Below are 13,474 nucleotides of genomic sequence, written 5' to 3' on the forward strand. Positions count from 1 at the left end.
AGAGGCAAAGACTGAAAGAGGGGGAAAGCGAAGGAAGGAAAGAGGGAGAGAGGGAAAGAAAGAAATAGGAAGAGAGGGAAAGACTGAAAGAGGGAAAAGGGGGAGAGGGAAGGAGGGAGGGCGGGAAAGATGGCCTGAAAAATTTAATGTGAGAGCGGGAAACAGGGAAAGGAAAGAGAGGGACAGAGGAAAATAGAAAGGGGGAGAGGGAAAGAAGGAAAGTGGGAGAGAGGGAAAGACTGGAATAGGGAAATAAGGATAGAGGGTAAGAAGGAAATAGGGAAAGGATGGAGGGGGGATGGAGAGATGGAAAGACTGAAAAAAGGGAAAGAAGGGAGAGATTGACAGGGAATGGAAAGAAGGAAAGAGGGAGGGGTAAGAAGGAGAGAGGGAGATCGAAATAAGGAAAAAGGGAGAGAGGGGAAAAGGGAAGGGTGGAAAGTGAAGGAGAGAGGCAAAGCAAGAGAGCGAGAGAGAAAAAAAGAAAGAGCCTCACATGAAGTGCTCCCTTAGAGCCTCAGCTGCAGCAGTCCTAAAAAACCGAAGCGGTGGCCTTGTGGTAGAGCATCCGCCTCGCATTCGGGAGGTACCGGGTTCAACCCCTGGTGCTGCCGGCTACCCACCAGTTTTTCAATGGGTACAAATCCCGGCCTCTTGCTCAGCTCTTCAGGGGTGAAATGCTTGGGAAAAGGCTGAAAGACTGAAAGGAGGAGGAGGAAAAAACTTTATTTGCAGAAGAATTCGAGGCACGCAGGCCTCCTGGGTCTCCGCACGACCCCACTCACGATCTAAACGTTCATATTATGTTTATCCATGACGTACGCGGCCCGGCTGACGACGATCTTCTGCCTGGCCGGGTCCGCTGATCGCAGTGAGGTCTCCCAGTCCTCCCAGGTTCGGAGAGGCACCGGCCCGGCGGGGGGAGGAGACGCCGGGCAGGATAAAAGAATGTGGGTAAGAGTGGCCTTGGGCTGGGAGCACAAAGTGCATAGGGGGGATACCGGCTGAAATTTCGAAAGTAGAGCTGGTGTCGGTAGAGTTTGTGTCTGCAGACGACGCCAGATTGACTGTTCTCTGATAGTGAGGGATGGGTGGGGTGACGGATAGATGAGGCGCTCAGCGCGGGAGTTTGCGGTGAACTCAGCAAACGAGTGCATACGATCCTTCGAGAAATCCCCCATGAGGTCCGCCTGTGCCCGGTTTCTAGACCCTCGGGCTAAGGAGTCGGCAGCCTCGTTGCCGGGATTTCCCGAGTGCGCAGGCACCCAGATGAGCTCAATCCGTCGGGGGAGGTGGGAGGTGGGCATGTGCAGCAAGCGGTGCGCCGGAGGATGAACCCGGCCCCTGGCATAATTTAGAATGGCAGTTTTTGAATCACTGAGTATGTAACTGGCATCAGTGTATGCCAGAGCAATAGCTATAGCGGTCTCCTCGGCTTCTTCAGGGGTCGTGCCTGAAGGAAGCTCAATAGTTAAGGGGGAAATGTGGGGGTTGTGGACAACTGCAGTGGCTCCGCTCTCATCGCAGGCGGCATCTACCCAAACGGCATCGGGCTCATTCCCGTACCATTTGTGGAGCGCTGCCGCGCGCGCCTTCCTGCGACCTTGGTCATAGTGGGGGTGCATGTTCCGCGGTAATGGTTTGACATAGATTGAAGTGTAAATTTGGCTAGGGAGTGTTAATAGGGATGAATTGTTTGCAGGAATAGTGATGCCTAGCTTAGTGAGTATATGTCGCCCGGTAGTTGTAGCAGCTAATCTGAGGTATTGTGCTTGTAAATGGGCCTCTCGAAGTTCATGTATGGTATTATGGACTCCAAGTTCGAGTAGTCTCTCGTTACTAGTGCTTTTCGGTAATTTAAGTGCTGCCTTTGTTGCTTGCCGAATTAATGAGTCTATTTGGTGGACCTCACTGCATGATAGTTTGAGGTATGGTGTAGCATAAAGAATTCTGCTGGGGGTATAGGCGTGCACTACTCGAAGTGTGTCCGCCTCTCGAAGCCCATGTGCGCGTCCTGTCACCCTTTTTATGATTTGTGTGGTGTTTGCAACGGCCTTTTTGAGCCGCTTAATTGTGTCGACGTTCTTTCCATCCTGTTGCAGGTATAGTCCCAGAATGCGGATGATATGAACCTGTGGTACTTGTCTTCCCTGAATTCGAATTTCTATGGGGCTTTGGTAGGTCCGTCCTTTAGGGGGTATGATTAGTAATTCTGATTTTTCTGGGGAGCACTCTAATCCGATTGTTGCGGTAAGCTTGACTATCGTGTCTGCTGCTGTTTGTAGCGTGTCTTCGATTTCACCGTCTGATCCGTGTGTGGTCCAGAGTGTGATGTCATCGGCGTATATGGTGTGACCGAGGTGAGGGATTTTCTGTAGTTCTGCGGTTAAGGGGATAAGGGTAATGTTGAACAGAAACGGGGAAAGAACGGAGCCTTGCGGCGTCCCCACGTTGGCAAGCGTGTACGGTGAGGTGTGGAGATTGTCGATGTGAAGTGTGGCTGTCCTGTGCTGAAGGAAGGCTCTTATGTAGTTGTAAACCCTAGGACCAGTTTGAATGTTCGTGAGTGCCTGTAGGATTGCTGTGTGTTGTACATTATCAAACGCTTTTTTGAGATCTATTGCTAGTATCGCCTTAGTATGCGTTGGTATATGTGGGTCAAGCACTGCTGACGTTAGCTGCAGCATAGCGTCCTGCGTAGATAGACGGGGCCTGAAACCGAGCATTGAGTGCGGGTATTGGTCCGTGTCATCCATGTATGCAGTTAGCCGAGCTAGTATAACCTGTTCAAAGAGTTTTCCTAAGTTTGAGGTGAGCGATATTGGGCGCATATTCGCTGGGGAAATTGGCTTATTGGGTTTTGGTATGAGAATTACTTTCCCGTGTGTCCATTCTGCTGGGAGTGTCTCTTCTTCCCAGTGTTTGTTATAGAGGTCCGTTAGTTGCTCCAATGATTTATCATCTAGATTTCTTAGCGCCGCATTTGAAACCTGATCTTCGCCTGGCGTTGTGTTCTTGAACTTGTGAAGTGCTGCCCGTATTTCTGATGTCGTTATTGCAGCATCTAATATATCATTTGGTCCTCCTGCATAGGAGGGAAGGGATTGTGGTTGACCCGGGGTGGTGTGCATATGCTTTAGAGTAGCTAGTAGGGCATCTGTGTCATCTCTGTGTTGATGGGTTACTCTAGCTATTATGTTTCTTGTATATGTCTTGCTCTGGGTTGGGTCCAGAAGGTGCCGAAGTAGGTGCCATGCACGCTTTGTGGTGAGATTTCCTTTTAGCCCTTCACATATTTGTGTCCAATTCTGCTGAAACAATTGCGCTCCATAGTCTTCAATTTGGGTGGCCAGATCATTAATCTTCTGCTTAAGTTTGCGGTTGTGCTTCTGTGTGGCATACCGTTTATTTAAACTACGGTGGGCCTCAAGTAAATGCGCCATTCTGGCATCTAACGTTGGCACATCTTCGTTTGTATCAATGACCTGCGTATTATTTTCCTGGTCCTGAAGTAGTTGTCGCACCCATTGCCTTAATTCTATGTTGTCTTCAGCAGGGGTGTTTTGTCGTTGTTTTCGAAAATTTTCCCAGTTCACCAAACGATGCTTATATGTGTTTGGCGTGCACTGTGGTCCCTCAAGTGTTAGGGCGATGATATAATGATCGCTGCCTAATGTGTGTCCGGTTCGTTCCCATTTCAGGTGCGGGATGTGTCTGCCGAGCGTGAGATCTGGGCTGGTATCCATAATACCAACTGTACCCTGTCTGGTGGGCATTTCAAAATCATTATGTACGGATAGCTGTGACTGCTGTATCTGATTGTACAGAACCTCTCCTCTGCTGTTTGTACGGCTGTATCCCCAATCAGCGTGTGCGCAGTTTAGGTCCCCCGCTATTAATAAAGGTGTTTTCTTGGCTTCCTTTGCTATTGTCCTAATTAGATTCGCGCAACGAGATGCGGGGCTACTAGGAGGGTTGTATATATTGGAGACTATTAATGATTCTTTAGTAACATCATTCGGTATAATTTCTACGGTAATGTGTGCTACCTGGTGTGTATAGTCGTGTATTGTGTGTCTGAGTGTGCGTCTGATGTAGGTTGTAACCACGGGCTTGTCCACGCTAGGTGCATGGTATGCTGTATATCCTGGTATGTTGAGTGCTATACGAGTTTCTTGTAGAAGTATAAGGTCTGGGGGTGACGAGTTGCTAGTAATGAGTTGCACTAGAGGATCCCGCTTTCGCTTAATGCTCCGGCAGTTCCAATGCCAGATTATTAGTGGGTTGTTGTTGCCCTTAAGAATTGGAGGATTAGCTGCCATCATGCTGCACTTGGGGTGCTACGGAGGGGGGTATTGGTGGTTGGATAGAGGGATAGCTTGGTGGGTGGATAGAGGGATGGCTTGGGAAGAGAGAAGTGGGGGATGGTTGGAGAGGGAGTGAGGATGAGCTGCCATCATGCTGCACTTGGGGTGCTACGGAGGCGGGTATTGGTGGTTGGATAGAGGGATGGCTTGGGAAGGAAGAAGTGGGGGATGGTTGGATGGGGAGTGTAGCCAATCTGGCGTCAACTACGTTCATTATGCGGGTAATTGCCCCCTCTACCATCGTTTCTACTTTAACAGTTAGATGGTCACAGAATGTGTTTAGCCGCGCCTCTAGCTGGGCCGTTAGGGTTTGGAATCGTTCTTCCATTTTTTGCTGGAAGAGTTCGAATTTTGCTTGAAATTTCGCCTCTAAGCGGGCTTCTAGTTCAGCTAGAGGATCGGTGTCGCTGTTTGACTCTATGCGTTTCTTTTTAGGCGGGGGAGTAGCAGGAGGGGATGGAGTTTGGGTGGTTAGGGGGGTGGTGGGAGGAGGAACATTTGAGTTGGTATCTGGGTGCAATGAAGGAGATAAGGTCGAGGATGAGTGGGAGAGGTGTTGCTGTAGGCGTCTTACCTCCTCCCTGAGCCGGGCCATCTCCTCCGCCTGACTGTCTGGAGTGCGGGCGACCCTTTCTGCCCACGTGATTCCCATGCGCTTCTCGTCAGTTGTGTCGTCTTGACGCGTCCGTCGTGAAGAGCGTTCTCTGGAAGCGCTTCCACTGAGGCGAGGCTGTCCAACGGAATCTCTGTGCCGGAGCCGTGTCACGCGTTGCTTCGCCTTGCACCATCCTGTTCCCGTTAAGTGTTCACCACCGCACAGTATACACTGGGGGATGCAGAGTCCCTCATGGTCCGCTCCATGGTCGATGCCACATCTTGGGCATTTTGATTGCTTCGGATGCGGGCAAACATCGTAGCGATGACCCGGTTGCCGGCAGTTGGTGCAGCCCTCTGGCCTTGAACGGTATGGTGTACACAGGTGTACACCGCCAAAGTAAATTAGTTTCCGGGGAAGTGGGCCTTGTGCGAAAGTGACTAGAATAGACTTAGTGCGTCCCATACGACGAGCGGCTACAATGTCCGCATCTGGGTTTCGTCTTTGGAGATCTTGAACGATTTCTTGGTCTGCTTCGTTCCAAAAGGCATTCGTAATGACGCCTCGGACAGCGTCCGATGCTGGCGCTATGTACGCAGTGACTGCGTACTCCTTGCAGGCGTGCGTTATAATCTTCACCTGCGCCAGTTGAAGTGCGGCCTCTTTGCTTGTTGTGGCCATCGTGCAAGTGTTGTTACTTGGATGGATGCGTAGCTGGACATGATCTCCCAGTGGTGTGTTGGCTGCTGCACAAATACTTCGGAGCAGTTGCTGTGGCTGCACTGTGGGGAGATATAACCCTCCTCGTGAGCGGAAGATGACCTTGTATGCTTGATGAGGTAGTGGCGCTACTTGTCTGTTGTGGCATTCAACAATCCTTGTGGCGCGCAACTGCGTTCCGTTGGGTTTGTACGTCGGTCTCCACGCGGACGCTGACGACGACGCGGGTCCCGCGTTGTCTGCTTGGTTGCGTGATGTTTCTTTTTTCTGGTAGGTACTGAGTACGTTAGTCCATTCTGAAGGATTAAAGTCTCCTCTTTGAGGGTCTGAACCTCAACTTGCACTTGCATTGTGCACGGCGGTACGGTGGCAATCCAAAGCGCTAGGCTTAGCGCGGCGGCAGTGCCGCTTGAGTCGCTTTCGGACGGTTCTCGATATTTTGGCTGGAGCTAGGGGAACCAAAATTGGTGGGAGTAACCCACTCACCTTCTGCTCGTAGTGGTGCAGTTTCACGTCCGTACCTGGTCCCTCTCTCTCTGAAAGATTACTCTCTGAAAGACTGAAAGAGAGTAATAAGGAGCGAGGGAAAGGAAAGAGGGAGAGGAAAAGAATGAATGGGGAAATAAGGAAAGACGAAGATGGAAAGAAGGAGATAGAGAGAGATGGAAAGCAAGAGAGAGGGAAAGAGGAAAGAGCCTCACCTGAATTGCTCCCTTAGAGCCTCAGCTGCAGCAGAACTAAAAAACCGAAGCAGTGGCCTCGTGGTAGAGCATCCGCCTCGCATTCGGTAGGTACCGGGTTCAACCCCTGGTGACACCTGTTACCCACCAGTTTTTCAATGGGTTCAAGCTTTCCCCTGGCCTGTTGCTCGGCTCTTCTGGGGTGAAAAGGGCCACATAAGGGAAAGAGGGAAAGGGAGACGAGGGAGAGAATGAAAGGAGAGAGGAAAAGAAGACTGCAGGCAAGAGGAAGAGGGAAAGAGGGAAGGGAGAAGAGGGAGAAAATGAAAGGAGCGAGGGAAAGGGGAAGAGAGGGAGAAAGTGAAAGAGGGAGAGGGGTAAGACTGAAAGAAGGAAAGAGGGAGAGCGAAAGGAAAAAGGGAAAGAGAGAAAGATGGAGGGAGGGAAAGAGGGCGAGGGAGAGATGGGAAAAGGGAGACCGAAAGAGGGAGAGAGGAAAAGGGGAAGAGTTAAAGAATGAAAATGGGGCAGACAAAAGGGAGGGAGAGAAGGAGTGAGGGAAAGGTAGAGGTAGAGTTGAAGATGGAGAGTGGAAAAGAAGGAAAGGTGAAGAGGGAGAGAGGGGAAAGGAAGAGGGAAAGAGGATTACGAAAAGAGGGGGAGATGGAAGGGAAGAGAGGTAGAGACTGAAAGAGGGAAAGGAGGGAGGGAGAGAAGGAAAGATGGGAAGAGGGAGAGTGAGAGCAAAAAAGGAGAGAGGGATAGAGACAAAAGGGAAGGAGAGGGGGAAAGACTGAAAGAATGAGGGAGAGGGAAAGAGTGAGGGAGGGAAGATGGAGAGAGGGAGGGACGGAGGGAAAGATGGTGGAAGGAGAGGGAGAGGAAAAAAAGGTGAGAGGGATAGAGACAAAAGGGAGGGAAAGAAGGAAAGAGGGAGAGTGAAAGGTGGAACAGGGAGAGAGTGACAAACTGAGAGGGAATGAGGGAGAGGAAAAGAGTGGAGGGGAAGGGAGAGAGGTAGAGACTGAAAAGAGAGAGGGAGGAGGGAAAGATGGAAAGAAGGAAAGAGGGAGAGCAAGAAAAGGAGAGAGAGGGATAGAGACAAAAGGGAGGGAAAGAGGGAGAGTGAAAGACTGCAAGAGGGAGAGGGGAAGATGGAGAGAGGGAAATACTGGAAGAGGGGGAGAGCGAAGGAAGGAAAGAGGGGAGAGGGGAAGAGAGAGCAGGAAAAAAGGAAAGGGGAAGAGGGAGAGAGGGGAAAGGAAGAGGGAAAGAGGATTAAGGAAAGAGGGGGAGATGGAAGGGGGAGAGAGAGGAAGAGAGGTAGAGACTGAAAGAGGGAAAGGAGGGAGGGAGAGAAGGAAAGATGGCAAGAGCGAAAGAGTGAGAGCAAAAAAGGAGAGAGGGATAGAGACAAAAGGGAGGGAGAGGGGAAAAGAATGAAGGAGAGAGGGAAAGAGTGAGGGAGGGAGGATGGAGAGAGGGAGGAGAGGAGGCAAAGATGGTGAAAGGGAAAGAAGGATAGGGAGAGCAAAAAAGGAGAGAGGAACAGAGGGATAGAGACAAAAGGGAGGGAAAGAAGGAAAGAGGGAGAGTGAAAGGTGGAACAGGGAGAGAGCGACAGACTGAGATAGGGCATGAGGGAGAGGAAAAGAAGGGAGAGAGGTAGAGACTGACAGGAGAGAGGGAGGAGGGAAAGATGGCAAGAGGGAGAGCAAGAAAAGGAGAGGGATTGAGACAAAAGGGAGGGAAAGAGGGAGAGTGAAAGACTGCACGAGGGAAGGATGAGGGAGGGAAATACTGAAAGAGGGGGAGAGCGAAGGAAGGAAAGAGGGGAGAGGGGAAGGGAGAGAGGGAAGGAAGGAGAGCGAGAGGGAAAGATGGACTAAAAGAGGAAAGAGAAATAGGGAAAGGAAAGAGAGGAAAATGGGGGAGAGGGGAGGAAGGAAAGTGGGAGAGAGGGAAAGACTGGGAGAGGGAAAGTGGGAGGGAGGGAAAGATGGAGAGGGAGACTGAAAAAGGGAAGGAAGGGGGAGATCGAGAGAGGGAAGGGAAAGAATGAGAGGGAGAGTGGAATAGGGAAAGAGGGATAGATGGAGAGGGAAAGGAGAGAGAGAGAAAGGGGATATAGGGAAAGTGGGAGAGGTGGAAATAAGGAAAGATGGCGGGAAAGGGGGAAGGAAAGAGGGATAGATAAAAAGGGAGGGAAAGAAGGAAAGATGAAGAGTGAAATAGGCAAAGGGGAAGAGGGAGAGAATGAAAGGGTAGAGGGAAAGAAAAGACTGCAGGTAGGAGGAAGAGTGAAAGAGGAAGAGAGGGAAAGGAGAGGGAGAAATGGAAAGAGGAAAAGGAGGAGAGAGAAAGAGAGGGAAGGACTTAAAGAAGGAAGGAGGGAAATAATGAAAGAGGGAGAATGGAAGAGGGAAAGGGGAGAGAGGGAAAGGAGAGACTGGGGTGGAAAAGAGAGAGTGAGAGGGAAAGATGGAGAGAGGGAATAAGGAAAGTGGGAGAGCAGAATGAAAGAGGAAAAGAAAGGAAAAAGGGCGAGGGAGAGATGGAAAGAGGGAAAAGAAAAGAAGCAAAGTGGGCAAGGAAACGGGAGAGAAGGAAGGATGGCAAGAGGGAAAGAAGCAGAGGGAGAGGGAATTAAGGAAAGAGGGAGAGAGGGAAAGGTGGAGAGAGGGAAAGATGGAGAGATGGAAAGAGCGGGACTGAAAGAAGGAAAAGGAGAGAGGGAAAGGAGAGAGTGAAAGAGGGAAAGTAGGACAGAGGGCAAGGGAGAGATGTGAAGAGGGAGACTGAGAGGGAAAGAAGGAGAGAGGAAAAGGGAGAGAGGGAAAGTGGGAGAGCGAAAGAAGGAGAGAGGGAGAGGGAAAGAATGAAAGAGGGATAGAGACAAAACAGATGGAAAGAGGGGGAGATGGAGAGGGAGAGTGAAAGGGGGAAGAGGGAGGGAGCAAAAGACTGAAAGAGGAAGAGAGGAAATGAGGGAAGGAAAGTAGGAGAGAGGCAAAGACTGAAAGAGGGGGAGAGCGAAGGAAGGAAAGAGGGAGAGAGGGAAATACTGAAGAGGGAAAAGGGGGAGAGGGAGGGAGGGAAAGATGGCCTGAAAAATTGAGAGAGCAGGAAAGAGTGAAAGGAAAGAGAGGGAGAGGGAAATAGAGAGGGGGAGAGGGAAAGAAGGAAAGTGGGAGAGAGGGAAAGACTGGAATATGGAAATAAGGATAGAGGGTAAAAAGGAAATAGGGAAGAATGGAGGGGGAGAGATGGAGAGAGGGAAAGACTGAAAAAAAGGGAAATAAGGGGGAGATTGACAGGGAATGGAAAGAAGGAAAGAGGGAGAGTGGAAGAGGGAGAGGGAAAGACTGGAAGATGGAAAGAAGATGGGGGAAAGAGGGAGGAGGGAAGACTGAAAGAGGGAAAGAAGGAGAGAGGGAGATGAAAATAAGAAAAAAGGGAGAGAGTGGAAAAGGCAAATGTGGAAAGAGAGAGGGAGAGAGGCAAAGCAAGAGAGAGCGAGAGGAAAAAAAAGAAAGAGCCTCACATGAAGTGCTCCCTTAGAGCCTCAGCTGCAGCAGTCCTAAAAAAGCCAAAGCGGTGGCCTTGTGGTAGAGCATCCGCCTCGCATTCGGGAGGTACCGGGTTCAACCCCTGGTGCTGCGGGTACCCACCGGTTTTTCAATGGGTACAAATCCCGGCCTCTTGCTCAGCTCTTCTGGGGTGAAATGCTTGGGAAAAGGCTGAAAGACTGAAAGAGAGAAATAAGGAGAGAGGGAAAGGAAAGAGGGAGAGGAAAAGAATGAAAGGGGAAATAAGGAAAGACAAAGATGGAAAGAAGGAGATAGAGAGAGATGGAAAGCAAGAGAGAGGGAAAGAGGAAAGAGCATCACCTGAATTGCTCCCTTAGAGCCTCAGCTGCAGCAGTCCTAAAAAACCGAAGCAGTGGCCTTGTGGTAGAGCATCCGCCTCGCATTCGGTAGGTACCGGGTTCAACCCCTGGTGACACCTGTTACCCACCAGTTTTTCAATGGGTTCAAGCTTTCCCCTGGCCTGTTGCTCGGCTCTTCTGGGGTAAAATGGGCCACATAAAGGAAAGAGGGAAAGGGAGAAAGAGAGAATGAAAGGAGAGAGGGAAAGAAGACTGCAGGCAAGAGGGAGAGGGAAAGAGGGAAGGGAGGGATAGGGAAAAGGAGACCGAAAGAGGGAGAGAGGAAAAGGGGAAGAGTTAAAGAATGAAAGTGGGACAGACAAAAGGGAGGGAGAGAAGGAGTGAGGGAAAGGTAGAGGTAGAGAGTTGAAGATGGAGAGTGGGAAAGAAGGAAAGGTGAAGAGGGAGAGAGGGGAAAAGGAAGAGGGAAAGAGGATTAAGGAAAGAGGGGGAGATGGAAGGGGAGAGAGGTAGAGACTGAAAGAGGGAAAGGAGGGAGGGAGAGAAGGAAAGATGGCAAGAGGGAAAGAGTGAGAGCAAAAAAGGAGAGAGGGATAGAGACAAAAGGGAGGGAAAGAGGGGGAAGACTGAAAGAGGGAATGAGGGAGAGGGAAAGAGTGAGGGAGGGAAGATGGAGAGAGGGAGGGGAGGAGGGAAAGATGGTGAAAGGGAAAGGAGAGGGAGAGAAAAAAAGGAGAGAGGTACAGAGGGAGAGACAAAAGGGAGGGAGAGTGAAAGGTGGAACAGGGAGAGTGACAGACTGAGAGAGGGGATGAGGGAGAGGAAAAGAGTGAAAGAGGGGAAGGGATAGAGGTAGAGACTGAAAGGAGAGAGGGAGGAGGGAAAGAAGGAGAGCAAGAAAATGAGAGAGGGACAGAGACAAAAGGGAGGGAAAGAGGGAGATTGAAAGGGGGAAGAGGGAGAGTGAAAGACTGCAAGAGGGAGAGGGAAATATGAGGGAGGTAAGATGAAGAGAGGGAAATACTGAAAGAGGGGGAGAGCGAAGGAAGGAAAGATGGACTGGAAGAGAAAGAGGGAAAGGAAAGAGAGGGAGAGAGGAAAAAAGAGGGGGAGAGGGGAGGAAGGAAAGTGGGAGAGAGGGAAAGACTGGAGTAGGGAAATAAGGATAGAGGGTAAGAAAGAAATAGGGAAAGGGTGGAGGGGAAAGATATAGATAGGGAAAGACTGAAAAAAAGGAAAGGGAGAGATTGACAGGGAACGGAAAGAAGGAAAGAGGGATAGGGAAAGACTGGAATATGGAAAGGAGAGAGGGAGATGGAAATAAGGAAAAAGGGAGAGAGGGGAAAAGGGAAAGGTGGAAAGAGAGAGGCAGAGCAAGAGAGAGGGAAAAAAGAAGGAAAGAGCCTCACCTGAATTGCTCCCTTAGAGCCTCAGCTGCAGCAGTCCTAAAAAACCGAAGCAGTGGCCTTGTGGTACAGCATCCGCCTCGCATTCGGTAGGTACCGGGTTCAACCCCTGGTGACACCTGTTACCCACCGGTTTTTCAATGGGTTCAAGCTTTCCCCCGGGGTGAAAAGGGCCACATAAGGGAAAGAGGGAAAGGGAGAAGAGGGAGAGAGTGAAAGAAGGAGAGAGGGAAAGAAGACTTCAGGTAAGAGGGAAAGAGGGAAGGGAGAAGAGGGAGAAAATGAAAGAAGGAGAGAGGGAAAGGGGAAGAGAGGGAGAAAGAGGGGGAGGGGTAGGACTGAAAGAAGGAAAGAGGGAGAGCGAAAGGAAAAGGGGACAGAGAGGAAAGATGGAGAGAGGGAATGAGGGCGAGGGAGAGATGGGAAAAGGTAGACCGAAAGAGGGAGAGAGGGAAAGGGGAAGAGGGAAAGAATGAAAGAGGGACAGAGACAAAAGGGAGGGAGAGAAGGAGTGAGGGAAAGGTAGAGGTAGAGAGTGAAAGAGAAAGAGCAGGAAAGAAGGAAAGGGGAAGAGGGAGAGGGGGAAAAGGAAGAGGGAAAGAGGATTAAAGAAAGAGGGGGAGATGGAAGGGAGAGAGGTAGAGACTGAAAGAGGGAAAGGAGGGAGGGAGAGAAGGAAAGATGGCGAGAGGGAAAGAGTGAGAGCAAAAAAGGAGAGAGGGATAGAGACAAAAGGGAAGGAGAGGGGGAAAGACTGAAAGAATGAGGGAGAGGGAAAGAGTGAGGGAGGGAAGATGGAGAGAGGGAGGGGAGGAGGGAAAGATGGTGGAAGGTGAGGGAGAGGAAAAAAAGGTGAGAGGGATAGAGACAAAAGGGAGGGACACAAGGAAAGAGGGAGAGTGAAAGGTGGAACAGGGAGAGAGTGACAGACTGAGAGATAATAAGGGAGAGGAAAAGAGTAAAGGAGGGGAAGGGAGAGAGGCAGAGACTGAAAGGAGAGAGGTAGGAGGGAAAGATGGCAAGAGGGAAAGAGGGAGAGCAAGAAAAGGAGAGAGAGGGATAGAGACAAAAAGGAGGGAAAGAGGGAGAGTGAAAGACTGCAAGAGGGAGAGGGGAAGATGGAGAGAGGGAAATACTGGAAGAGGGGGAGAGCGAAGGAAGGAAAGAGGGGAGAGGGGAAGAGAGAGCGGGAAAGAAGGAAAGGGGAAGAGGGAGAGAGGGGAAAAGGAAGAGGGAAAGAGGATTAAGGAAAGAGGGGGACATGGAAGGGGGAGAGAGAGGAAGAGAGGTAGAGACTGAAGGAGGGAAAGGAGGGAGGGAGAGAAGGAAATATGGCAAGAGGGAAAGAGTGAGAGCAAGAAAGGAGAGAGGGATAGACAAAAGGGAGGGAGAGGGGAAAGACTGAAAGAGAGAGGGAAAGAGTGAGGGAGGGAGGATGGAGAGAGGAAGGGGAGGAGGGAAAGATGGTGAAATGGAAAGAAAGAGAGGGAGAGCAAAAAAGGAGAGAGGGACAGAGGGATAGAGACAAAAGGGAGGGAAAGAAGGAAAGAGGGAGAGTGAAAGGTGGAACAGGGAGAGAGCGACAGACTGAGATAGGGAATGAGGGAGAGGAAAATAGTGAAGGAGGGGAAGGGAGAGAGGTAGAGACTGAAAGGAGAGAGGGAGGAGGGAAAGATGGCAAGAGGGAGAGCAAGCAGAGAGAGGGATTGAGACAAAAGGGAGGGAAAGAGACAGAGTGAAAGACTGCAAGAGGGAAAGATGAGGGAGAGAAATACTGAAAGAGGGGGAGAGCGAAGGAAGGAAAGAGGGGAGAGGGG

The 13,474-nt window shown here is 50.5% G+C and overlaps 1 protein-coding gene across 8 annotated transcripts in view; it reads left to right on the top strand.

The window, feature by feature from the left end:
* Positions 1-3,917, top strand: part of LOC146171553 (uncharacterized) — a 576,153-nt gene extending 572,236 nt beyond the window's left edge. For all 8 annotated transcript variants that reach the window (XR_014702811.1, XR_014702814.1, XR_014702815.1 and 5 more), the window contains one exon: positions 3,702-3,917. Coding sequence is in view for 2 of the 8 variants with exons in the window: in XM_084586418.1 (XP_084442544.1) it covers positions 3,702-3,727 (26 nt within the window). In the remaining 6 variants the exon portion in view is untranslated. The remainder of the gene's footprint in view (positions 1-3,701) is intronic.
* Positions 3,918-13,474: the final 9,557 nt, after the last annotated feature.

The sequence above is a fragment of the Amblyomma maculatum genome, unplaced genomic scaffold (genome assembly GCF_055883805.1).
Source record: "Amblyomma maculatum isolate TAMU_Amacu unplaced genomic scaffold, ASM5588380v1 scaffold_19, whole genome shotgun sequence".
NCBI classification, from domain to species: domain Eukaryota; kingdom Metazoa; phylum Arthropoda; class Arachnida; order Ixodida; family Ixodidae; genus Amblyomma; species Amblyomma maculatum.